This window comes from Mus caroli, chromosome 2 (genome assembly GCF_900094665.2).
Source record: "Mus caroli chromosome 2, CAROLI_EIJ_v1.1, whole genome shotgun sequence".
Taxonomy (NCBI): Eukaryota; Metazoa; Chordata; class Mammalia; order Rodentia; family Muridae; genus Mus; species Mus caroli.
The window spans coordinates 45,062,734-45,090,415 of record NC_034571.1 but is presented as its reverse complement, the minus strand read 5'-3'; the positions used below and the strand labels follow the sequence as shown (position 1 = coordinate 45,090,415).

The window sequence follows — 27,682 nt, the reverse complement described above, 5'->3', positions numbered from 1 at the left end:
TGAGTGGGGCCACTTCTGGGCTGGTGGTCCAGGGTTGTATGAGTGACCTGAACAAGCCAAGGAGAGCAAGCCAGTAAGCAGCACCCCTCCATCACCTCTGCCTCCTGGTTCCTGCCCTGTTTGAGTTCCTGCCCTGACTTCCTTCAGTGATGAACTCCAATGTGAAAGTGTAAGCTGACTAAACCCTTTCCTCTGTCAGCTGCTTTTGGTTATGGTGTTTCATCACAGCAGGAGAAATCCTAACTAGGACAACTCCCAAAGAAACCAACACCCAGTACCTCAGGATCTGTGATTTCAACATGTGTCCTAGAGGGAACCTAAACTCACAGTGTATAGTAGCAATCAAGCTTCTAAGGCTGATACTTGGTCCAGGCGGAGGTAGGAGGGGTTAGACCTTAGATGAGCCTCTAGATATGTAACAGGGCATGCCTCTTTCTCACCTGTCACCACCAACTGGGTTAGACATGTGTCCTCATTTATCCATTTATCTGTCTGCACCTGATTTGTAATTGATTTCCTCCTGCCTTGCTTTGTCACTGTATTCGCTGTGATGGCAACTGCAGAAGACCAAGCATTCACGGGCACATATGTGTGCACACACTTCTTCCTTGCTCTCTCACAGCTGGAATGGAGCAGTGAGGCTTTTAAATTATACGCATACCATGCAAGGACAGGAGTATCTTCCATGCGGAAAGTACCCATCGTCAGGGCTCCTAGAGCGTGTTCAGATCCTAATGTAGTCATATCAGTACCCAAGGAATACTGAAGTAAATTAAGTAGCTGCCTCCTAAAAGTTTAGATCCAACAATCTATCCCATAATTCAAAAGGAACTTGGCAATATCCTGCCGTTCTGGTATGAGTCGGGAGAGCTGACACTGTGTCCGTCACAGTTTTCTTTTCCACATGGCTACCATGCCTCAGGAGTCAGGTATAGGGAGCCGAGAGTGGTTCGGGATAGCACCACTCGAGCCTCCCCACTCTCCCTCACTGCTCTCTGATCACCTGTAGTCTCTCCCATCAGTCCATGCTCTCTGCACTTACAAACCATTGCCTCCAGGAATGTCACCTTTAAAACACAAACACTAGCAGGCAAGGCCAGGTTCTCTGCAGAACACCTCCCATCCAGCTGCTCAGAGGTTACAAGGCCACAGGCTGTTGGGAGGAGTCTGTCAACTTCTACTTCCTTTCTTCCCTCTCCACTCTATCACCTAGAGAAGCCTTGCCTCAACCTATGCCTTCAACCACAGAAAAGATCAGTAATACTCAAGTTCCCCTCTTCCAGTTATGAAGACCCTCAGAACAACCTTCTCGTAGGACCCTCCTGTGGATGTTTTCTGGACACCCCAGGCTTCCTCTTTACTGCTCTGCTCCCCAGTCCGGCTCTTTTCCTGTATTTCTAGTCTAAGGGAACAGTTCTGTCTTCCAGCCAACTTAGCCAAGACAAAAACCTCAGAACCACCTTGACGCCGTCTTCCCTGCATGGTTAGTCCTCACCAAACCCTGCAAATTTCTGTTTCAATACCAATCCAATTCGTTCCATTCTACCTCCTATTTTTCAGTTTAACTGCCTTCTCCCTGCCTCTACCACACCTTCTTCTGCCTACCCCAGTCCTTTCTCCAGCACGACCTTTGAGACCTTCAAAACATAACTCTTCTGAGGTCTTCTATACCTGAGTGGCTTCTCATTGCTTGAAGAACAATTCCTATATCTACCTGCCAAGTTCACCCAAGACCACTGCTTCCCCAGCCCATACCCTACACTGGTCTTCCGCTCTCACCCTCAGTTCCACAGTCAATTCAGTTCCCCCCACAGGAAGCTGGAGCTCACCTTAAATCTCCTGTTTCACCCAGCTAACTGATCTCTCCAGTCAATTCTCTATATTGTTTATTCAAGGAAGCCCTTGCTGGCTTCTCAAAGTGGTTAACTGCCTGCTATAAAATCTCTGGACACACACTTTCTTTTCTTGGTGTGTAGCATAGACTATTACCATACATGTATTGACAGTGTCTGAAAGTCCCCTTACATTCAAAGCACAGGTCTCACCCAGCTGCCCAGATTCCATGTTCAGCACACAATTGTGTAATATGCACTTATTGTAGGTCTGTGATATACCAGAAACTATGCCTTACTTTCCCCAAATTATTTAGCTTAAGGATTTATGTAGAATTTCACCAAAAGACTCATAAATCATACTTTTTAACAGCCAGTTAAGGTGGTGGCATATAAAGAAGCCAATAGGATGCAGGACCCCAAAAAGACGCTAAGCAGGAAGTCAGGCACACGAGGCAGAGCAGATTCCACAAGGTGGCCCTGGGTATGTGTTGGAGAACTGGACTGCTAGAGTCGGGCAAGAGACGAGAAACGATTAAAACAAGGTTATTGTCCAACTCAGAATGCTTCTAAGGCCAGTGAGCCAACGTCACACCAAAGGGCTTTACTAAGTGACCGAGTCACCCCACAGGGAACTGACCCGAAAGGATTCCAGAGCCACCACAAAGCTTCCCATAGCCTCCTCCCATCCTGATTTCCACACACCCGACTCGGCTGCTCCTGCCAAACTGCAGGGATCATCATTCAGCGCAGGTGCTGAGTTATTCAATTATTCTAGCAGCTTTTGAAACACATGTGTAGCTAGAAATGCTTCCAAAGAGAAGAAAATCCTGTTATTTAGGCTACTAGGTCAGATTTTGATCCTCTCTTGAATTCTTGTTTGCCACGTAATTGCTTCTCAAGTGAATAAGTAGCTCGTTGATACCCAATCCTTACTAGCAAGGAGCAGCAACAAATACCATCACCAGCAATCGGCTTCCAGCTCACTGCGCAGCTGCAAACAGACCCTGCTACCTCCAGACCAGCTCAGCAATCCCCAGGCCCCCTCTCTCAGGGCACCACTGGCTGCAGTAGCTGCTGAAATACACACACCACAGGGAAGCAAGGGATCTGAGGAACAAATGACTTCTAGCTATTGCCATCCTCTGACACACAGCTCCAACTTGCTTTGCTTCCAGATTAAAAGAGACTGCTACCATCTGAGCTCCATCATGATGCTAAAGTCACCAAAATAATGTGTCTACCCGGAATCTGGAAGCCACCCCGGACACCTCCCCCACAACCCACCCACCCACCTCACGCCAGCTCTAGGAGATATTTTCTCCTATAGAGCAAACCAAAGAGACGGAAGAAGGGGGCTGAAAAACTGGTCATGAAGCAGGCCTGTCAGGGTCCATCTTAGCAAAGGGTCTCTTCAGCCCACTATGTCTCACTCTGAGGAACTGAATGGCGAGGCAGGTCAGAAAAGGCACGTTCTGGCCAGAGGTGACATTTACCCACAAGTAAATGGCAAGACTGAAGCAAATCCTAGTTTTCATTTAGCCAAAGCAATTGGTATTAGAAATAAAAGTCTCAGAAGTGCTCCTGTAATATGAAGCCAGGATCCCTGAAATGAAGGACAGCAACATGTAGAAACAGAGCATCTGAAACAGACTCTAGCCAGGCTGGGGAACTGCTCTCTCGGAAAAGCCCTTGATGCTCGACGCAAGGACCAGAGTTCTATCCCATGAGGACACATAAAAATGTCAGGCATGGTGGCATGCGCTTGTAATCCTAGAGTTGGGGAGGTGGAGACAGACGGATCCATGGGGCACACGAGCTAGTCTAACCTAATGGGTCAGCTCCAGGCAAAGGAGAAAGCCTATTGCAAAGGAGGGGGATAGTTGTCCTGGGTATAACACACATAGCAATTCTCTAGCCTACACACACACACACACACACACACACACACACACACACACACCTCCAGATACATGTATACCCCTACACATACATATACACACAAACATGTACCCCCTCCCCGCACATGTGCACCCCTCAATCCACACATGTACACATACACACTTAAAGAGATTAATTGAGCGACTGATCCCTGTCACTTGGTCCACCCCACTGTGCACAGGTCACGGGATGGAATGAGCTAGGCCACAGTGGCCAGGAATAATAAAACTTTAGTAAAACAAAATAATAAAACACTTGCCATCACAGGAACTGGAAAGGCTTGACTTCCACAGTCACCCCCCTTTCCCAAGAGTCCCCCAAGATGCCAACCATCCCAGGAAGGAGGAAGCATATGCCCCTGCCTCCTCTCCATTCCGCTCGCTCTCACCGTTCCTCCACCTGTTCAGCTCCATCTCCAGATGCTGGAGGACACTCTTCAAGGCCTTGTTCTTCTCTTTCTCTTTTTCATATTTCTTTTTCCACTCTTCTGCTGTTAGTTCCAAGTTCACAGAGACTGTATTCTTGATGGTCTTTGCTCTGGGATTAAAACACAGGGAATGAATTCCGAGAATAGCCATTAGCCCTTACTGATTTTATATAACAAGTCTCAGATTCCCTTCACATCCAAAAGGAACTGGAATGGCAAAGACTTCCTGTGGCACCTACCTACAGCCCTCAAGCGGCGTCACTGGCAATGCTTACTAGAGCTTTTTAAAAGGACTTATTTTTAGTATGTGTGTGTATTTCTATGTATGCATGTATATGTGACTGTATGTACAGGTGAGTGTGAGTGGGAGTGTACACACATGCATGCACACGCCTGTACCCTTGGGGACCAGAAGAGGGCACTGGATCCCTGGGGGCTGTGAGCTATCTGACTGGATGCTGAGGTCTAAACTCTGGTCCTCATGAGAGAACAAGCACTCTTAACCCCTGAGCCATCGCTCCAACCTCACACTGTTATTTCTTGAGGCTCCAGAGCCACCCTTTCCTCTTCTCCTTCACAGTTCACAGTCCAATGGACTTTCATTCAGATTGTGCCTCAGGGTTCCATCTTGTCTAACTTCCTCTGTGTCCTCACAGTCTGTCTTCAAGCCGTGGGTTAGATAGAAGCTTACCCCGGTGTTCAGCATGTTTAAGCATTCCACAGACTTCTGCCAGACTAGTCTTCTAAATAGAGTTCCCAATCAACTCGGTAAACACTTACAAAACACTAGGAACATAGCAAGAGGGATGAGCAAAGTGCCCCACCTCTTACAGTTTGGGGTTTCTTATGTCAGGGACACAAATTGAACAGTCAGCTACTTCTCTTAGTTGCCTTTGGTGCCTAGAACCAAAGTGTTAGGCACATGCCAACACATGGCTATAAGGTAGGTGGGCCACATAAGTGAGAGAGGGTGACTGGGGTCACCATGACTTCCTAATGATCCTCTCAGCAAAGGCAAGCATCAGCACACGAGAGTTAAAGGCTGGTTATTCTGAAATCATCTCACTGTATAAATAGCCAGAAGTTGGGATTTTTTTTTTAAATATTTGTATATCCAAATTTAGAATGTCTTAAAAATAACATAATGCATGACAAACATGTCTCAAGGGCACCAATTTTATTTAACGATCTCGTAGGGCACGTGGCTTAGGGGAGTGATGTCATGTGCATGATAGACAGTCAATGAAAGGAGAAGCTGGGAAGGAGAAAAAAATCAGCATCTGCATTAGGTGAGATTAAACAAAAGGCTAGGCTCACCTAGGCCTGCACAGAAACAGACAGGTTCAGCCACACCCAGGAAACAGTAAATTCCTTGCCTGTTTGCTCCCTGCTTGTTAAGCAGGCAAAGCTCAAGTGAAAATACATGGTGCTCTGTCTTCTTGCCACTGACATTCTCATTTTAATCTCCAAACAATTCTAGGACTGTCATGTTTGCTGCTACAGCTGATGTGTGATCCAGGTTAATTACTGTTGTCATCAAATGACATTTGGGACATGATTTCTATTTTGGTGCAAGTAATTCAACCGTCCTCCCCAGTGCTACAGATGCCATTGCAAAATTAATTTCTAGAGCAGACAACTAAATAACCCAACTGTTGAAAGAGGAGTTAAATGATATCAGTACTGGACTCATGAAAGAATTAGGATAATTCTCATTTGCTGTACCTTGAGGCTGCTCTCCCCAGAACTGCCTCAATTTTAATTCTTCAATAGCAGTAATTTTATTAGTACTTTAAGACTTGGTGCAGTCTGGCTTTCTCACCCTGCCTTCTAACATCCTCAGGCGGTGCTATGGCGGTGTCTGGGCTGCAAGCACAGGCATGGCTGTGTCCCCTATTATCAACTTAAGTCAGGAAGTAGGAGAGGAAAAAAAAAAGCCTCATAGCTAAGATGCTTGCTGTCACTGAAGGATACAATTTAAGACCACTGATTTTATTTAAGTCATAAATAGTGCCCTGAAGACTGCAAATGGTACCAGAGAGAAAAAGATGGAGCCCCTGTGCTGTCTCCAGGCAGTGTTGCTCAGAGACCTATCAAGTCTATTGCAGGGTAACTTTCTGAGATGCCCAGAAAATTCTTTTTCTTTTATTTCTATAATAAGCTGGGGCAGTGAAGCAATGACCCACTCAACTTGAGCAGTTTGCCAAGTCTAAGAAAGGTGTGGAAAGGTGCTGGGAAAGGGGGCGGTGTAATGCCTTCATTAGTAAACACGGTGAAGCCTCAGAAAGAGAGCTTGAAGACAAACCTTACTTATGGGAACTGTAATGACCTGTGCTCTAGAGCAATCCAGCTTACAATGAGCCTGCAGGGAAATGCGTGCCTTGTGCTCATCCCCTCTGTCCTTTATCCATCATCTGCTACCCACTTCCTTACTGGCCTGGCCTGACTACAGACCAGAGGGAAGGGAGCCACTGTAGTGATGCGAACAGGGCCCAGAGCTAGGCAGAGACAACAGAGTAAGAGGGGATGGAATAGAATACAACCCACTCTGGCCTGGTGCTCAAGCCACGGTAGGAAAACACTCTCACACTGGGTCCTTATAGAATTTTCTCTGCTCCAGATGGGACTTGAGCAAACTTGAACCCTGAGGCCAGGGGATGGAGAAATGAGCTAAGAAAAAGAGAGATGACTCTACCAAAATGGCTCCATAGATTTAAGTTATCTCCCATATCTTAGAGAGAGAGAGAGAGAGAGAGAGAGAGAGAGAGAGAGAGAGAGTGTGTTTGTGCGCGCGCGCGCGCACGCATGCGCGCGTGCACACATGCACGCACGTACATGCATACATATGAATATCAGTACTTAGAAAGCCATAATCCTTAAAGTGATTACATAGCCTGAATAAATGATCCAGATAGAAACTCACACCACTGCCATCTGATGTATGGGAAGTTCTCATACCACAGAGCAGGGACATGGTCCTTTCAATGTACAGTTAAAAACAAACAAACAAAACAAAACTCCACATAAGAATTCTATTCCTGATGCATCATAGGTGAAAATGGTAAAATGTCTAAAGCAAAATACTGAAAATATCCTCAAGACCTTGTGTTAGGTAAAGATTTCTTGAATACAACATAAAAGAAAGAAATTGACTATAAATTTAAAACTTCCCTCACTAAAAAGGCATGTTTTTAAAACAGGAGAAGGTACTAAAATACATATAGATAGCAGTTAGCTGGAATAACTCCCACAAATCAAGAAGGAAAAAGCAGAAAAAGACTTGAATGGGCAGTTCCTGAACGAAGTGCCAAGATGCACTGCAAAAAGAACACTAGATCCTTAGTTCTGGGGGAAAGAAAGGGAACTGAGGAGATGCCTTTCTGTGCCCACCAGAAGGGCTACCAGTGAGAAAGGGCAGCGACCTTACCTGACCTTACCTCTGACTGCCTGCTGTGAGTATAGGTCCTAACTGTAACTTTAGAAAAGTGGTTTGTAGCGTCTACTATAACTATGCCACGCCCTGTGACTCATATCTACACTTATCAACAGGTATGTCCAACAGGCCACAGACACTGTAATGTTATTGACAATAGCCCCTAAACGAAAGCAGTCAAACACCTACCAACAGTACAATGAATACATTCAATAGAATACTACATAACTATAAACACTAAACTGCTGCACCCAACAGTGCGAAATAATTTCCAGATACAGTGATGCATAAAGACAGCTGTATGAAAACAGTACTGTGTGGCCTTACACATGTGAGGTTCAAAAGCCTTACATGCCAATGCCAACCATGCGGGCTGAAGTCGTCGGGATGTGGTTACTCTTGGGCACAGAGCCTGGCTAAGCAGGCGCAAGAGGCAGGCTTCTAAGTCAATGGGAGATGCTTACGTGTTTGTGTGCATTTGTAAATGTTTATGACTGTATAATTATGTTATGCTCCTTACTATATATATTCTATAGTAATAAAAATGCATTATAGAAATAAACTTATATAGAAAGGCAGCATCTCTCCACCTATATGCAATTTCTGGATCTTTTGTTTTTCCCACATATTTACTGCCTACACTCCTATATACTTAGACATGATAAGTCAATACAGAACCTGGTGTCAATGACCCAGATATGTGTCTTTTAAATATATATATATATATATATATATATATATATATATGTATATATATACATATATATAAGATGTTACATATATACATATATATATATGTAAATCCCTAGGCTGAGTCTCATTTATTTTATGTTTTTTAAGGATTATTTATTTTATGTATATGAGTACACTGTAGCTGTCTTCAGACTCACCATAAGGGGGCACCAGATCCCATTACAGGTGGTTGTGAGCCACCATGTGGTTGCTGGGAATTGAACTCAGGATCTCTGGAAGAGCAGTCAGTGCTCTTAACCGCTGAGCCACCTCCCCAGCCCCAGATATGTGTCTTTATTGTCCAGCTTAGCTTCCAAAAGAATTTCAGTTAGTTCACAATCACACATGAACTCAGTAAGACACCAGGAACTGGGAAAGGCTCTAAAAGCCAATTTTATAATTTTGTCTGAAGTCTAACAGTCACGCATTGCTTAAAAATAAAGTTTATTCAGAAATGCATCAGGAAGCATTGTACTGCCTCGAAACAAAGTGTGATAATCTAATTAAGGTAGATTAGACCCCACTAGTGTAATACAGTCTCACATGATGGTTTGTTGTTATGCAAACAGCATGGCAAGAGCAGCAAAGTCCAGTCATCTGGGGTGGGGACACTGTCTCAGACACAGGTGACCTTTGGAGCTGTATTTACTCCTGAAGTGGTGAGACCCTGTGATTAACCCTAATGTGTGCTGACACGTTTGCAGATTTACAACTGGCACTCATATGAACAGCTCAGCTCACAGCACTGAGCAAAGTCCTACTCCATGGCTCCTTAGGGAAAAAGTCCTTGTTCAATATTGTTTCAGCCCTAACAGAAGATCCACTTGGCAAGAGGTAACCTACTGTGTGGATGCTATTATCATGGTGCCTGTTTCCTGTGTTGCCTTGCTGCGGAGGTTCAAATATCATTTCAGTAGTGTGTCATCTGGGTTTGCCTGGGTATTAGATCTCTTCTCCCTCCAGGGAGGAAATGAAGCTGGGGATTTTTGGGTTTGTTTTTGCTTTTTTTTTTTTTAAGACTTAAAGGTAACACCTTGGGGAAGAGTGTTATAGGTGTAGCCAACAGTGATCAGAGGACCAGCACACCTTCTTACATGTGGAGGCAAACGCCGATGTGGTTATACAAGAAACATCTACTGTGAAATGAGAAGACAGCCACCTTTCAGCTCTCAAGTGTCATCACCTTTCCCAGCTCCTTCAGGCACTCCATCCCAAATGTCCAGTATGTGCATGAAGAGGTACACACTTAGGTTCTAAGAGGACTAAGCATGTCTCCTTCAAGAGGCTGAGCACTCCCACCTAACACTCTTGAAGGCATTCCCATCACGTGCACTTGAAAAAGGCCCCCCTTGCCTGTCTCCCCACTGATCTCTTCTTGTACTTATTCACTGGCCATCGTTCTAAGTGACAAGCATACTGGATATCTTTTGAGTCTCTTCTAACTACTCTGACCTCCTTAAGGAGCCAGAAGATGCTTGCTCCTGGTACCTCTCGCTTTGGCATCTTTCCTTGATCTCCAGGTGTTCCAGAGAGTACTCATATTTGAATAAGGAGACTCTAGACAAGCAACCTCGCACCCTCAGTGCATGGGAAAAGTCTGTAATATATGCTCTACACAGGAAATGTTAGGAGAGGAGGGGAGAGAGAGTAAGGGAGAGGACTGTGGTCTCTGCAGACGGTAGTCCAGTATCCCATCTCCATCTATCTGGGTTTATTGGGGAAGTTGGTATGGCAGAGGGCAAGGGGGAAGGAATGCAGAGAGAGACAGAGAAGGACATACAGCATAGTCTCCTCTTAGTTTTCTAAGGAACGTGGCTCATGTGTCTGTGGGGGCCACAAAGCTAAGTCAAGTCCAAGCAGCCAGCTTGAAATGCAGGAGCGAGTGTGTTTTCTGGTCTTCAGTTCTCCCTGAGGAACATCAGCTTTTGCTCATCAAGGCCTCTCTCTGAATGATCGGAAGGGCCATGCTCATTACCCAGGGTCATCCACTTGACTCAGTCAACAGAGCGCAAACATTAGCCCTCTAAAAACACAGACGGCAGAGGCAGGCGGATTTCTGAGTTCGAGGCTAGCCTGGTCTACAAAGTGAGTGCCAGGACAGCCAGGGCTACACAGAGAAACCCTGTCTCGAAAAACCAAAAAAAAATAAAAATAAAAAAAAAAAAATAAAAACACAGACGACAGAGCAATAGCTGGATTCATGTTTGATTAAAGGGCTTAGCCATTTGGGTGCATCCAAACTTCCGATCTGCCTGAGTCTCACTGCTGTGTAACAGCTACACTTTCCTCGGAACTCATTTCTGCTCCAGGCCTCCGAGGAAAAGGTTAGTCACGAAGGAGGAATTAAAGCTCTCGTGACCAGTGAAGAACAGCATCTCTTCCTCCAAGGGCTATGGTTACCCGCTGGTGTCCTAGCAACAGGTTCTCTAGCAGAGATGACTGAACCCTTGGTTTCATGTCAAATGCACCAATGTGTGCACCTTCGCAAGTGGCTCACTCTGCCTCTGCAGGTACATTGTTCTCACACTCTTGTGACATGAATTTAAATGTACACTACTCAGTCTCTGCTGGGTCCAACTGTCACTGTGACAGGTGGCTTGATTAAAGTGGCGGCATGGTTTCCTTCTGAGAACACTGCACACCAGGAACACAAATACTATCACTCTCCCCGAGTCACCAACCCCCTCTCACAGTCAACAAAAAAAACAGACTGAATTATTCTTGCTGGACCGAGACATACTGATCTGGGCCACCTCCGCCTCCGCCAAACCAAGGCACATGAAACAGACTTCGAAGATCATAGAGTGATTTGAGTTCACACATCTGAAAGTCACAAGTATCTTTTCTGAAAAATGCTAGAAAAGAAAGTACTAGGAAGAGAGTAACTTAAAACTAAAGAATAACATGCTGGAACATAGAAAAAAAATCAACAAAATGTTTTAATTGGGCTTTCTGATTCTCAGGTATCTGGACTACCTGTTGCTCTGATGCTGGGCACTCAGAGAACTAAATGGGAAAGCTTGATCAAATAAGAGTCCATCAGGGTGTATTTCCCCTGAGAATGCAGTACTAAATCTAAAATCCTAACACAGGCTGCCAGGCTCTTCCCAGGGTGCTTCAGGCACCTGTGGACACTGCTGAGTTTCTACAACTTCAAAGCACGTGCTGTGATTAACTCAGCACATCAGTGCATTTCAGCCCAGCAGAAATATACACCTCCTCTGTGTCCTCAGGAGAACCACAGAAATCATGCCGCCCACAGTTCTGCAACAAGAATAAAATGAGCACTGGTTATCTGGCACTTGGGACGTAACCTGCAGCTTTTGGGTTCAAAGTGCTTGATCTTATTATTCTTTCTTAGCTTTATATATTTGTTATATATATGCACATTCTACCTGCATGTATACCTGTGTGCCAGAAGAAATCATCAGATTCCATGACAGATGGTTGTGAGCCACCCTGTGGTTGCTGGGAATTGAACTCAGGACCTCTGGAGAAACAGCTGAACCATCTCTCCAGCCCAGTATTTAATCCTGTTCACTCTGGGATCTCATGTCTAATCTGATGATCAGATCCATGTCTGCTGTATAGTGAACCTGAGGCTCGCTTGCTTCACTGTTCAATAAGCGTGCACCTACTGACCACTGCACTCGTCCCATGCTGGAAAGCTGACGTCGTGCACTTCAGGGTCTGGTACAAGAAGCAGACCAACTATTTCACCTAGAAACATATTTGATATTACATTTTATCTCCTGGAATCCTAAATTTCCTGTAGTATTTCTTTACCCATTAGTTCCAGACGTGAAATGCTGTTTCGTTCAAACTGTCTTTTATATTGCAACGCTGCTCCTTCTTTCTAGTCTAGTCTTACCCATTATCTTTCCAACAACCCTCAATACTGCCAGAGTATTTAAGGTGAGCTTGAAGTCAGTGATAGCCTCCTCTGTACCAGCCCTTAGGCAACTCATATCATCCTCCTCCCATAAGTCTTTGGAAGGAGCCACTTCATCTCTACGGTAGAGAGATATGAGGCTCGGAGAGAACTAAAGAGAGAGTGGATCGGTGGCCAGGAAACAAAGGTGTCACCTTGCTTCAATGCCACTACCTCAAGCCTGTATCAAATCAAAGAAGTCATTTAGGAAGAAGCAAAGGACCCCGATCCTTTAAGAGATAGATTAATCCTACAACGTCGCAACACAATTATTGTTTAGGCAGCCCACAGCCAAAGAATCCTATGTCCTGTTGAGACTCAGAAAATGTCTACGATGTGCGATGCAGTTCAAACAGCTGTAGCAATTTTCCATAGAGCACCCATCCCCATTTGAAATGACTTCTTGGGCATTACCATTCAACACACTCCCAGGTCTAAAGCAGGGGAACACTGGGAACCCCACTAACACCTGAGGCAGTAAAGGTGCACAGAGACAGATCAGCAGCTGTTCAGCACTGAATGTAATAATGATAGGAGAATCCACACCAGCACATCTGTCTGGAGTCAGCACAATGAGCATCAACGATGCTCAGACTATCCAAGGCCACAGTATCCCAAGCTTAGGTACCCAACACCCAAAAACACAGCTGAGAAGACAGGGTCTGGAAACTGAACAAACAAGACTGAAGAGGTCAGCTGTGGCAGCGGGGTAAGGTAGGTGAAAAGAACTGTGTCAAGAAAGACAGGAAAGCCAGGTGTAGTGGCACAAGCATTTACTCTCAGGACTCAGGAGGCCGAGGCAGGCAGATCTCTGTGAGTTCAAGGCCAGCCTGGTCGACAAAGAGTCCAGGACAGCCAGGGATGATTATACTGAATAAACTCTGTCTAGAAAAACTGAAAAGAGGGTGGGGGTGGGAGTAAGGAAGGTAAGACCCACCGACACATATGAAGACTGCTCTAGCTCCTTCATGCTTGCACCAGCTAACGTTCAGAGGCAGGGCACATTGACTCTGGCCTTTCAAACAGTGAGAATGTGGTCATCCCCTGCACTTTCCTCCACACACACCTCATGCCTCCCACCCTCAGGGTTAATGCATTGGGTTCCTTTCCTCCATTATGCACACCTCTACTCTGCCTTTATCTCAGTTTCTGATTGCTTTCCTGAATAACGTTGAAATGAATTTCAAATAACTGGAGTTAAAAGTGCTTATCAATCTTGAGATTTATGGATGCGAAATCCTATAGAGCTAAAGGTTAGGCTTTGAGTCCACAAAGAACAAAAGTAGCTGCAACAATGAGTTGGGTGTTTTGTTTTGCTTTGATCAATAGCATTCTTCAGACAGGCACATTCCTGACCACTACTGAAAAAAAAAAATGCAATCCCTGTTGCCTCCCTAAACAATGTCTCAAGTTTATAGGTCACCTGCTAGATGCAACTGAATAATTATTGGCCCTTTTGACCATTGCTCCAAGCCATTCACACCTATGCTCCACTACCTAGCTCAGAGCATGGCTTCTGAGACCCGCCCACACACACCTCTGTCCAAACATCAGCGTGGACTTGGTCTCGGCTTCATTGAAGACTGAAGGAGAACAGCAAATGACAATGGTGGTCCTACAGTTCCCACCCAGAGAGTCCTGGAGAATCCGAGTCATCTTGCTGTCCCGGTATGGTACATGTGTTTTCTATTTAAGAAAAGAAGGAGTATTGGTTTTGACAGCCCATTCAAAGAAAAACTACAGAAGCAAGCTGGCCAAACTTAGAAACACGTGGAAAGAGAATTTGCAGCCAGGTCTTTGGATCTTGCCAAAGACTATCCATGCTTTGACCCGTGTCACAGGAAGTTAGCAACACCATTCATACTTCCTGGTGGAGTGGAGCACCCAGCAACAGGCACTCCAGCCAAGAATCTCTCCTCCAAAGAGGAAAATAAATGAGCATCTGGGATGTGTGGCAATCCATCCCAATAAGAATACATAAATCCCAAAGGCAGCGTCCCATAATACTATTTAATAGATGGTGACAGGATTACTTACTGTCCCTTCTGCCAAGGCAGAGATCACATTTCCAAGAGCAGACAAAGACTTGTTGATATTTTTAGCTTCATCAAGAACAGCTCCCTCGGCACCGGTTTTGCTGACCTACCAATGGACAGAAAAAGCAGTGAGGACTGTGTGAGCACAGAGCAGAAAATCGGCGCGCAGAGGGGCAGCCGCAGGCCCTGCAGAAAAGCAGGCAAGGAAGGTAAGAACCACCCCATCCAGCGGTCCCTGGAGCCGGAAGCGGTCCCCCGAGCCGGAAGCTGAGGATCTGATCTCCCCCGTTGTCATTTTCCTCTCAATTGGGCTTTAGTGGAATGGCTGAAATGGCTCAAGTGGGAGAACTGCAGATACTTCCCTGGGGGACATCCATCCAGGAAACCAGGCTCCAGAAGTGCTGTCACCACTGTGAGCTGGATCCTAGGGGACTGAATCACAGCCTCTCAGTTACATGGGGTCTGGTGCAGCACAGTGAGGAAACCACTTATGAGCCCAAATTCCAGGCAAAAGACTAAAGAAGTGGGGACGGGTGTTCTGACTGTTCCTTCTCTACTTTTTTTCCAGTAACATGGAAGGAGGCAGTGGGAAGCAAAGAACGGAAAGAAGGGGTGTCTAAGATGCAAAAGGCTTGGGGAGACACACAAAGACAAAGATGTGTGTGTGTTACACTATAAATTTGGTTTTTCTTCTATAGCCCACTGTACACGGTGTCTCCTCCACTGCGTTAGTACAGATAATTTCACATTTACAGCACTTAATATAGATAGAGAGGTTTACAAACGCTGCCATTTTTTTAAAGGAGGGGAGAGGATTCAGTAAGATTTGTCTTGGTTTTCTGAGCAAAAGCAGGGTGAACAGCTGCTCTCCAAAAAAGAAAAAAAAAGGAAAGAGGAGAAATAACTTTAAACTGAACGGTGATGGACTCAAATATATATATATAAAGGAGAGTCCCTTCACTCCCCAACAACAGAGGGGAATGTTGTCCAGGAGCAAGGTTCTGAAAAATAGTACAGACTTCTTCTGCCCCAAAAATGTGGCAGGCAGAGACATCATGGGGTAATGGGCCACAAAAATCAGCAGCCTGTGACAGGCAGTTTTAGACGATCTCTAATTTGAGCATCTTAACTCCATGAAATATTCAAAGCAGGGACCATGCATCACCTTCCGCGGCAGGCAAGGACAATGAGCCCCAAAGATACAATTCTAGTACCCTAAGGGAAGAATGGCACTTTGGGGTGATGGGATGGAAATCCCAGAGCTCTGGTCTCAGGACAATACACTCATATGGACTCATCCATGGGGAAAAGAAAGAAAAACATGAATTAAAAACCAAGCAGGGACACTTGAAACACCTCATAAGTACCCTTAACAAGCAGCAGCAACTGCCAGCAGGAGGCAGCTACCAGGTGTATTTCAGCCCTAAATAACTCATCGCTACATGGCTCTCTGTATGGGCTTATACCCAGCATGGCAGTCCGTCGAGTCAGTGGTCCGTCTACAGCTGGACAACATGCTCCCTTCATCCTCATGAGCGGCTGAGAATGTAACCAGTCCACACACATAACATTTTGATGCCCAGCCAAGTAAGAGGACAATTCAAAAACCATGACTTACGGGGACGTTTGTAGCCATAGTTAGGGTTCAGGAACTTAGCAGTGTGAGGCCATGAGTGGCAATCACCTGTATAGCTAGGGAGACTGACAGCACTTCAGGACCTGCTCTGATGAGAACAACCAGCTGATGTCACTGATGATGGCAGAAATAGAAATTGTGCATGTATGCTGGCTCTATGATGCTGTCTACAGGGGTTGTGCCCGCCAGAGTATGGCCATGGGAACATCCCCTGGTGCTGTGGAAGGGGCTGGCATGGGAGAGTAGTGATTCTGGATGTGGTCTTAGCCGGTGCCAGGGAGCATAGAACAGAGCCCAGGTGTGGAAAGAATCACAACAAAACCAAAGAAGCCTTTCCAACCGGATGACCCAAGGTTGCCCATATGAAAGGTCACCTGTTACTTCAAACCCACTTCCAGGAGAATGGAAACACTGGCAGAGCCCAGGTTCCAGACCTTTCCTCAGCAAGGCAAAGGTACAGAAGCAGGGCCAACCATGTCCCAGGGGTAGAGCCCTCCTGAGCCTACTGTATGGGGTCCATGAAATCAGATGTCTCCTTCCATCCTAAGGGTGCCCATCCCACCTTTGTGCAGCTGCCTTGCGAGGCTAAGTCATACTAACACCTGCTTAAAGCCCTAGGCTACCAAGCATCAGTGACACACGTGCCTCTGATGGGAACTGGGAATTCTTAGCCCACAGGACAAATGAGAATGCAAAGAAACATGATAGTACCATGCCTCAACACTTCAAACTTCTTTAAAACCAGGAAGTAAAAGGCACAGAACTTCTACAACTGTACACCTGAGCAAGTAACAGGGAGAAATTACAGATAATATAAATAAGAACCAATTACCTTTTCACTCCCAGCCAAATCAACCAAATACAGCTTCCCGCTGAGTTTTTTTTCAGTCTCCACATTCTCTTGCTTAATATTAATCAGGAAGATACTGTGACTCCTAGAGCTGTGTTCGTTCATGTCTGAAAAGGAAAATAAACGGCTTACTGCTCCACAGAGAGCACGGCAGCACGGGCAGCAAACCTCTAGTCTTTCAAAACACAGCCAATCATGTCACCCCACTGCAGCTCTCTGCAGTCGGTGTAGCCAATTTGGGGACGTATCTGAGGCCACTGTTTCTTCTTTTAAAAAGAAACAAAACAAAAAAACAAAAAAAATTCAATTCATTGTAGAGAGGGCAGACTTATAGTGCCTTCAAGTAACAAAGGAATTAAGAACTCTCAGGGTCGGCCAGAAGCCCTACATCCCATACCCCACTCTCTCAACCACCAAGAAGCTCACAGCTTCCTTGCTGGTCCTGTGGAAGCCCTGAAGTTTATTACAGTGTAGTGCCTGATACAGTTTGTTCTGCCCATGTGTGTAGCCTGAACTACCAGAAGCTTCCTTCAGGGAAGATTAAGACACACTCCTCTACAACCCATATGAAACAGCACTGGCCTCCCAGGTTAAATGGTCAGGATACCAAGGAAAACGCTTCCCCTTACAGCAGACCCAGTAAAGGTCCCAAGCAACTTTCACCATTCCTCAGAAAACATCTCACCAGATTGTTTAAAAAAAAGAAAAAAGAAAAAAACCTCTAAAGAGCCCATTTTATTTTTATTTTATTTTATTTATTTATTTTTTTTTTTTTGGTTTTTTGGAGACAGGGTTTCTCTGTGTAGCCTTGGCTGTCCTGGAACTCAGAAATCCGCCTGCCTCTGCCTCCCAAGTGCTGGGATTAAAGGCGTGCACCACCACGCCCGGCTTTAAAGATTCCATTTTAAAAGGTCACAAATAAATAAATTTAGCAATGCTGCATGCTAGAAAAATCAACACGTAAAAACCATTTATGCTTCCATTCCTGACCTAAAAATATTAAGAAGATATTGGGGGCTTTGGGGATAGCATTTGAAATGTAAATGAAGAAAATATCTAATAAAAATAAAAAATAAAATATTAAGAAGACAATTTATTCACATTAGCAATAGGAAGGATAAAATAGAAATAAACTTAAAGAAAATGACAGATTTGTAGGCAAAAGCTACAAAATGCCACTTACAGATATTAAAGCAGATAGAGATGGATGGGAAACATAAGCTGTGATCATTTATTTGAAGATGAAATGGTGTTAAGATATCAAAATTGGATCTGCAGAGATGGCTTTAATAGCTAAGGCTTTGCTGAGCAAGCACGAGGACTGGAGTTTGGGATCCCAGAACCCATTTAAAGGCTGGTCAGGCATGGCAATTATCTGTAACCCTGGTACTGCAGAGCAGAAGCAGAGGGGGCTCAGAGCTAGCAGGATGAGCTGGAACTGATAAGGACTGTGTCAGTAAAGAGGCTGCCTCAACAAAAATAAAACGTGACGATCCAGCCAAAGGAAGATACAACATCAACTTCAGGCGTACACATACATACACACAGGCACACAAAGCATGCACATATGAATGTGGACCAGCCCACATGTTATCCTGCTTATACACACCAGACATTCGTACACATACAAAAAAAAAAGATGTAAATTAAGCCAAAATAATCTATCCAAATACAACTGTATAAAAATCTCAATGATATTATCTACAAAAGCAGAAAAGTCTACCCTAAACTTTTAAAAATCTCCAAACTCTCACAGCATCCTGAATCGTCAAGCTGATCTTGAAAATTAAAACCGGAGCTGGGAGATGGGACAGCCTGTGAAACACCTGCTGCAAAGGTCCCTGAGTTTAGGTCTCAGCTGCGGAAGGTGGAGCATTGTGGCGACACACGGTAAGATGTTGCCCACAATGCAAATAAATGGACTTAGCAACAGAGCACTGTTAAATATACTCACCCCACTAAAATAGAAACCGGAGCTGGTACGATGACTCAATGGGTAAAGATGCTTGCTGTCAAGCCTGGCATCCCAGTACAATTTCCAAGACCCACACGTTAGAGGAAAACTTTTGGGAGTAGGTTCTCCCTAGCTTCCATGTGCATATCTACATAGCATGCGTACACATGTAAGCATGCACACACGCCCACTTGCGCACACACATGCACACATACAAATAATGTGGAAAAAACCCTGACAGAATGCTAAGGACACTAGTAACATTCTACATGCTCAGCTCTGAAGCAGGTACACTGTAAATAATTCATGACTGACAGCTTAGGAAACACAGCAAGAAAGGTTTGTTATGTACATTTGAATTTCGGGCAGAACAGCAAGAAGCAGTGTTTCCTACACTGCGTGCAAGTCTAGGTCAGCTCTGAAAATTGATGCATATATAAGCATCATTTCACAGGCTGTGGGGTATAGAAGAGGATTCTGAGTCACAGAGCTGGAGCCCATCCACACAGGAGCTTCAGACCTGCTCCTAGAAGGGTCTAGACCAGCCACCAACTACTGCTTGAATCTCTTCTATACAATACCTTCTCTCCCTTCCTCAGCAGCAGGCTTTTCCAGGGGCAGCTCCCAGGCTTAGAGTCCTGACAGTTGGTCAAGCCTGCATGCCTAGCCTGCAGCACATTGCATCTTCCTCAACATCAGAACCCAGAGCATCAATGAACTGCAGCCCACGCATCCTCTCCTGATTTTTTTTTCTCTTCCGAACTTGAAATTCTTAGTTCCTTCAGCTCTGTGTGAACTTACACTCCTCTGTCCACATCCCTCTGAAAGGACAGTGCTAGTCAATTTAAGGAGCCTCTGCTAAACACGTGCAGCTCCCCGGGTTGAGACAGGCATCTTAGCTCATGTGAGTGTGCCTGCTGTGAGCTCTCCTGCTTCAGGGACTCCTTGGAAGCTGCCTGCTCTGCTCTGATGCCCTCTTTGCATTATTCTCCCTCTACAGAGGTAGAACTCCAACTGTTTTTCCTTGTGTTTGGCATGAATTTAGTAGCTTGGATTTTCTTTCTAAGACTTTGATCAGAACCCAAGGAATCTCAGGCAACTCTTCAAGACCTCAGAGTGCTGCATACACTCACGCAGCACAGGGCCTGGGATCTGCCTGCTCGCTGCTCTCTGCTACCTTCCCCACATCCTCATCACCCAGCTGTCCTGCACAGAGGGCAGATATTGCCGTGCTACGTAACAGCATAGACATCACACACACACACACACACACACACACACACACACACACACCCGCACTTACTTGTCACAGCCACATGTCGGTTTGCTTTGCCCTCATCGATCACGTCCATGACCTCCTCCGGGCTTGACACAAACCTCTCGGTGCACCCCTGCAAGAGTCAAAGGTAGAGCAGGTCAGCCATTACAGCAGTTGCAAAGCAACAGCATCTCAAAGCAGCTAAGCATCCTTTCTCCCCCTAAAGGTACAGCTAAACAGAAAGGCAGTGATGCTGACCAACAGTGCTTCCCCCTTGCCTGGGGCTTGGATTCTACATTAAAGAGAAGTATGAGCCAGCCCTGGGAAAGCTGGATGTAAAGCTGGAAGAAATGCTTTTTAAGCTCATGTTCATACCCTGAAGCAATGCTTTCAGGAGCCAGAAATTAAAAGAAGAAAACTTATGAGAGGGGAGGAAATGAGAATGTACTGCCTCACCCTCCATCATTCATCATTTCAGCACAATAGACAAGGCTACAATAGACTTCTGTGAGGTTCAGAGCATACACCATTGCATTCAATCCCAAAACCTCTTTTAAATACTAAATAGTAGTACTTAAATAATAGATTTCATAAAGAGGGCTGGGTATAATAGCTCATAACTTATACATGAAGCACTGGATTAGATTCTCAGCAACTAATAATAATAATAAAAGTAATTTACATACAGGAAAGCTACAGTTGAAGAACCTAAATACTGGTTGTTGGTTTTTTTATACTTATATCAATGTTATAGATAACTATGCCTTTTGGATACTCTTTATAGCATCTCATGCAGTATTTGCACAGTGACCAGAGAGAAGTTAGCTGCATTGCCCCAAGTCTTTGCATACCTTTACATAGGGGACTCTGTTTTTGTCTTCATGAACTGCCAAGTTGGTCTTGGACACTGTGGTGGTGAAAATGATGGCATGCAAAGAAGGAAAGGGAAGTTAAAAACCCTGTGCTCCAAGAAGAATAGCTATGGTTACAGACGAGAGGCAAGTTTAAGCTGTGGTTGGGAAGAGCGCACAGCCTGAAGGCAAACGTCACTCTACATTTTCATCAGCTGTCCAGGCAGAAGCATGCTAACGCATCTCAAACCCCCCCACCCCGGACTTCAACTACAGAGCAAGCACAATGCATTCAGGTGGAACTCACCATCAAGCAAGTCCCTTATTTTGTCCAAGTAGATCTCAAAATAGGAAACCTAGATAAAGAAAAATTGAAATTAAAATAGAAACACCATACCACATTTTAAAACCACCACTATCAAACTCATGAAAGCTTTCTCTGTGACCGAGAAGAGGGGACACTGAGGGAAAGGTCAGAGTCCTGAGCACAGAGCCGAAGCCACCCCTCGTGTGTTCCTCTTGCTTGGCCATTGTGACCTACCTATCTGTCAACCATGGACCATTCTCTAGCTCTACACTTCTGACTCGTCTGGTCCCAGGTGTTCTCTATATCAGCTGCTAGATAGCCTCTTACAAGAGAACCCAAGTTTAGCCTTGGCTGAATATCAAGCCCATGTCCATGTGTGGTAACAGCCATAAGAGAAAACATCCTAAACAAGTGTTGGTCAAACATAGCAGACTTCACCCAGCTGCATGATGCCACACCCTTGTCAGATCCACGGGAACAGTGCATGAAGGAGAGGCTAAGGATGCTTGGAACAACAGGAGTTCAGACAGGTAGCTGAGAAGGTACTGATGAAGACACCAGGTTTGGAGTCTGGGATGGACTGGAACAAATGTGGTTTAATAAAGACTATTGGCCAGGTGTGGTAGCTATGCCTATGTCCCAGATTAGAAGGCTGAGTGAGAGGATTGTTGTGAATCTAAGGCCAGACGGGGCTACAGAAGAAATTTTTTCTCAAAAACCAAACAAAAGACGATTAGACTGTGGAAGGAAAAGGAAGCCTTCTGAATAATCATGCTTAAGCTTTAGCCGACCCCACAGATATCAGTATCAGCTACAGAAGCACGGAGCCCTGGAAACTACCACAGTTCCACTGCATCAGAGCCTCAGACACCAGAACCCAGAATCAGCGTCTGAATTCCCGGGTGACTGGTCTGATAGCTGAACTAATGCGATGCTTAAACTAAGAATGAGTTCTGAGGAATCTAATGTACACATGGCCTCAATCTGGCAAATGAAGCTGTTAGTCTTTGAGATATGAAAAATTCTTTCCAGGATTTTACACACTGCCTATATCAGACTATTTCCTCCCAGATAAAATTTCCCCCATACTCATAAGCACCTTTGCAAAATAGGAAGATATGCAAAATGGAAATGCAGGGACAAAAATGGAGCAGAGACTGAAGGAAAGGTCATCCAGAGACTGCCCAGCTTGGGACCCATCCCTGGCACAGGCACCAAACCCAGACACTATTACTGATGCCATGCTGTGCCTACAGACAGAAGCCTCTGAGTGGCTCTACCAGCAGCTGACTGAGACAGATGCAGATACTTACAGTCAACCACTGGACTGAGGCCAGGGACCCCTATGGAAGAGTTAGGAGAAGGACTGAGGGTAGCTGAAGGAGATTGCGACCCCACAGGAAGAACAACAGTATCAACTAACTGGACCCCTCAGAGCTCTCAGAAACTAAGCACCGACCAAAGAGCGTTCATGGGGCTGGTCTTGGCCCCTGCTACATACGCAGCAGAGGAATGCCCTGTCTGGCCTCAATGGGAAAGGATGTGCTTAACCTTGTAAAAACTTGATGCCCCAGGGAAGGGGGAATCCTAGCAGGGTGAGGTAGGTGTGGGAGCATCCTCTCAGAAGCAAAGGAGAGGGAAGAGGGGTGAAGGGGGGACCTGGAAGGGGAGAGGGCAACATTTGGAATATAAATAAAATAATTAATTTAAAAAGGAACAAAAATATAGTTGTGAGCTACGTGATAATATTAAGCAACAGACCACATGCACGGCAGCAGTTCCATAAGATCGCATTGCCTAGCGATTTCATAGATCCCTAGATTTGCCTGTTATCTATGAGGCTTACAGAATGATACAACTATCTTACAACACATTTCTCTGGATATACCCCATCAGTAAGCCAGCCTCGATTGTCGCTGTACAGCTGTAAAGCTGGGCTGTGACTACCCAGGAGAAACTTCAGGAGTGGACCAACCTTACCTCTGATCTGGAGAATGTGAAGGCCCCTCTGCCCTGACACTAAACTCTGTTGTAGCTCAGCCCTGGCCTGTTATCTTGTGTGTGCCTTCATCTAGCACCACCCACTGGCCCAGTTCCCAGCAGCTTTGAGATTCCTACTTTGAAATCTACAAGCAGCAGCTGAGTGTCCTGGCACCTGCTCCTGGGTACCTGTACCTCTACTAACACCTGTCTGCTCATCTGCCCAATGCACTACTACATCTCTCTGGTCGTCTAGGGCCTCACACACCCAAGGCATGCACTGTACCACTGAGCTATCCCACCAGCCCCTAACCGTTCTTTCTAACCTTTCACGTTGCCACACTCACCTCTGTGCAGTCCTCAAAGCCCAATTCTAGTCATCTCTAGCCAGGCTCTCCTGAAGCCGGTCTCATTCTGGTGTCAGTCTATTCCAGCTCATAACTGTCTGACTGCCATTAAGATTTTCCACTACCCCTGATACTTTTTTAATGTTTTTCATACATGCACACAATGTATTTGATCATATTCAGTCAACTTTGGAGATCCTAAACATGTGATTTTTACTTCCACAAATTACAGAGAAAATCAATTACATCTAAAAAGTAGCCATGAACCATGTACTGCCAAGCCTGGCAATTAAAATCCTGTTCCTGTTTAATACAGGTTAAAACCGGATGCTGGTGTATTCGACTTTCTTGAGGTGTCAGATTTCATTTTATTATTTCAAATGCTTTGTGTGGCCAGGCAGAAGGGAAACCAATAGGCATTGTTCAGCAGAAAAACCACAGCACGATCAGAAATAATGTTCAAAACCCCCATGGGACACATTAAGGAGCAGATTTTCAATATTGCCTTAACCAGATCCTTTTGGTTTAACCTGTTAGCACATAAGTTTAGAATGCAGACACTGCTAACCTGTCCACTTAAAATTCTTATTAAGAGAAAATCAAATGCAACTAGGAAATGCACAATGGGAGCCTGGACGGTAAGACTTGATTCTAGAGACTGAGGGAATATTCTTCCCTTCCCCCCACCACCATTTCAAGCCAGCGCCATTCTTAATCGTAATAAGATTCTGACACAAGACACTATTTCCAGGGCAGTAATTGGTTTAATATCTTATTCAGGATTATCACTTAAGACCTCTACAGCAGTTTAAAGTGTGTCAGCATAAACAGCCGTAAAGAAGCACTAAGCTTCTAAATCTTGATCCCATCAAAGCAACAAGCTCTGTATGCTCAGACTTAAGGAAGCCTGGCGAGGTTGCTTTCAGCAACCGAGAGACCTGTGGTGTACCGGATGTAACTCATAATTGCACAAACAGCTTTTTGAAATGTAAATTTAGGAACAGCTTGCTGTAGAAATAAATAAGGGGAGAGGGTTAAGGTTTTTGATTGCTGCATTTATTTATTTATTTTGTGTGGATGTGGGAAGGGCCTGAGCCCTGGTGCACAGGTGGAGAAAACTTGTGAGATGCAGTTCTCTTCCACGTGTGATGCTCAGGGACTAAACTTGGATTGTCAGGCTGGGCAGGAAATGCCTTTACCCACGGAGCCATCTATCCAGGCCAGAAAGAAGCCTAATACAATGAAAAGGGTACCAAGTATCAGTTGGTGCTAGGGTCTACTTGTAACTTGGCCCATCCGTCTGTGTCTGAACTTCTGCTCCCTCATTACTCACCCACTGGGTCATGTGTACCAAGGTTCAAGCCTTCAGGACAGCCTCTCCACTGAGCTATCCTGCCTTCTTAGAACAGCCTCTCTCCTCCCTGCTCTGCAGCCCCTCTAGGCACAAAGATGGAGAAGCAGACATTGTGTGTATCTGGGAGCACAGAAGCAGGGCAGGGACTGCTCTAGGCTGGCAGCCATCCCCCTCCCCAGGAGATGGCAAGATTGGAAACCTAGAACATTCATCAAGGGGCTGCCATGCTGCCCAAGACGCTCAACAAAACAGAGAGCAAAATTTAGACTCAAAAGGCAAGTGAACACAGAGAAGAGAGGGGTACAAGGTAGTGTGTTTGGTGGGGTGTGTAGAAATATTAAAGATTTACACAAGAACGATGGTTATACAGTATGAGAAATAGATTAATCTAAGCTCCACAAAAACGTGTTTTTAAAGGATGAATTTTATGCCATATGAACTATCTCTCTTCTTTTTTTAAACTTAAAAACAAAGGAAAACCCAGGGCTGGAATTCCCTAATCTCCACGGCCTGTTCTACACTGGTCACACAGTCGCCACCTTATGACATGCCTCTCTGTTTAAACAAGTAGCCTTCTGGAATTTACAAAGAAGTCCAAATTTTATAATTCAACAGAAATAATAATAGAGTAGAGGTCTCTCTTTCAATTCAAGTTTAAGCAATATTAGCATTTCTGAGTTAAAATAAAATAATAACAAAGAGGAAGAGAAAAGAGGCAGGCGAATTGCCTGTCAACACTTCCCAAGGCGAGATGAACGTGTCATTATCCAGGGTGCATTCCTTCTGAGAACCACACTATTCATGACAGCATTTGAACTTGTGGTAAGTTTAGCCCTGGTCAAAAAAGTATTTTCCAAGTTTCTTTGGCCATACAATGCTTTTCTCTGGCAGCTTCCCTATTGGTAACATAAGAGATTATGTTCCAGGGAACTCACATGGGGATCGGTGTCCTGACCCCCACACATACATATTCATGGACTATCCTCAGAAATGCATTGAGAAAAGGGGAGAATCCAGGCAATGGGTATAATGATTCCATCCTAAAGGGGGCTTCTATGTTTTTATGTTCCTATTGCAAGCATTCCAAATGCTTGGTATTGACTGAAATTAATAAACAGTGTCTATTTCGCACAGAATGACACTTGATGAAAAAAACCATCCTGTATAGTTATATAGGAGGAGAAAGACTATGTAATAATACTTGGGGCCTAGTGGCCTGTCTTGTTCTTAGTAAAAGCACTTACCTTGATATGAAACTCCAGGTTCTCGTCCATGGAATAGATGTGATCAAAAATATCATGTGCAATCCTCGGAATGATGCCCATAAGCTGAGGATCATGCAACTTCCCCTATGAGTGAAAGATACAGAACAGTCAGGAAGTGCTGGGAAGCACGGGAGAGGAGTGAACGGGGCTCTGCCTTTTTCAAACAATGTTGTTTAATCTGTAAAACTCCAAGTTGAGTGTGTGGGTCATGTTTTGTTTGTTCCTGCACAACAAACAGAAGTTTCTAGAACGATTGGTAGATAAGGCTAGAAATGGGCATAAGTCCTGGCTCAACCTAGGGCTTGTTAAGCAAAACTTACAAAACAGAAAGCACACGCACACAGGCATGCATGCATGCACGCACACACACACATGCTGTTGGCTTCCCGAGGAGCTTCCCTCTGTTGCCAGCAGAGTACTCTCCTGGCTATGGGGAGGGGGGTCTGTCCTGGCTGGAGCAGGGAGGCCATCTCCCCTCCTGTGTGAATCCACACACAGAGAAGCAGTGAAACTGTGGGAAAGAAGAAGGTGGGAGGTGAACAGGCACACTTTAGTTTAACCTGCAATAGTGAGAGATTGGCCAGAAAACCAGTCCAGATAAGCTAATCCCAAATCAGATCTGCTGGAGAATGGATAGATCCAACCATTGTCCAAGATTTTCTAAAGCACTTACCCTCAAAAATACCTTCCTCAGGAGCATTTTACAGACCGGCCAAGAAAATCCATTCCAGTGATCTCATTTTGAAATCTAGAATTCTCCAACTGAATTGTTCTAAATATGTTTTTTACTTCTTTTAGTATTTAAATTGACTTGAAGGGTATTCTTATATTCCTTTTTCCCACTCTAATTTTACCAAACAGGTGGAGAGATAAATACTCTTTTTGAACATTACTAAATACACTTTTATGCCTAGAATTTCTTTTTTCCACCTCTGAGGGCTGTCAAGAGATGCCATGAGTATTGAGATGTTGATGCCCTGTGGGAGGGAACGGAAGAGACAATATCCAACAATTCCCACTAAAGGGATTCTGATGTACTTAAAGCCATGGCTAGGTTGTGTACCTTAAGGTACACAACTCCACAGAATCTTCTCAATCTCCCAGTGAAATGACTACTCAAGTCCTCTCCCAAGTGTTAAACAATCTATCTGCCACAAACATAGCCTGGAGATCTACAGTGATGGTGTACCTGAAGAAGATTTTAGACTTTTGGGAAGTTATAAAACTCTAGAAATAGTAACACAAAAGCCAGTTTTCTCCTCAGTCCTTGGAGACACCCAGCAACCTTTACAGATTCACACAGACACCTGGCCCACTGCCATGCACTCTGGTCGAGTCAGCTTGACAGGACGAGAGGCTTGGAAGCTACTCACGAGGCAGAAGAGTTTCACAGAAACTCACTCCTGGAGTCTGGCATCCTCTCTAACCCATACATTAATATTCCATTCCTGCGTATGGATCCACATGCTCTCTTTTAGTATTATCTTATTATAAGTGCCTTTTAAGATTGAATTCTGACATAGCTAAGCCTTCACCAGTGTTCCAACA

At 44.9% G+C, this 27,682-nt stretch overlaps 1 protein-coding gene across 1 annotated transcript in view; it reads right to left on the bottom strand.

The window, feature by feature from the left end:
• Positions 1 to 27,682, bottom strand: part of Kif5c (kinesin family member 5C) — a 158,182-nt gene that overhangs the window by 58,820 nt on the left and 71,680 nt on the right. The window contains exons 4-11 of the mRNA XM_021184624.2: positions 26,114 to 26,218; positions 21,189 to 21,237; positions 20,882 to 20,937; positions 20,076 to 20,163; positions 16,801 to 16,925; positions 14,334 to 14,438; positions 13,834 to 13,982; positions 4,162 to 4,310 (exon numbers count right to left, since the gene is read on the bottom strand). Of these exons, the coding sequence (XP_021040283.1) occupies positions 4,162 to 4,310; positions 13,834 to 13,982; positions 14,334 to 14,438; positions 16,801 to 16,925; positions 20,076 to 20,163; positions 20,882 to 20,937; positions 21,189 to 21,237; positions 26,114 to 26,218 (826 nt within the window). The remainder of the gene's footprint in view (positions 1 to 4,161; positions 4,311 to 13,833; positions 13,983 to 14,333; positions 14,439 to 16,800; positions 16,926 to 20,075; positions 20,164 to 20,881; positions 20,938 to 21,188; positions 21,238 to 26,113; positions 26,219 to 27,682) is intronic.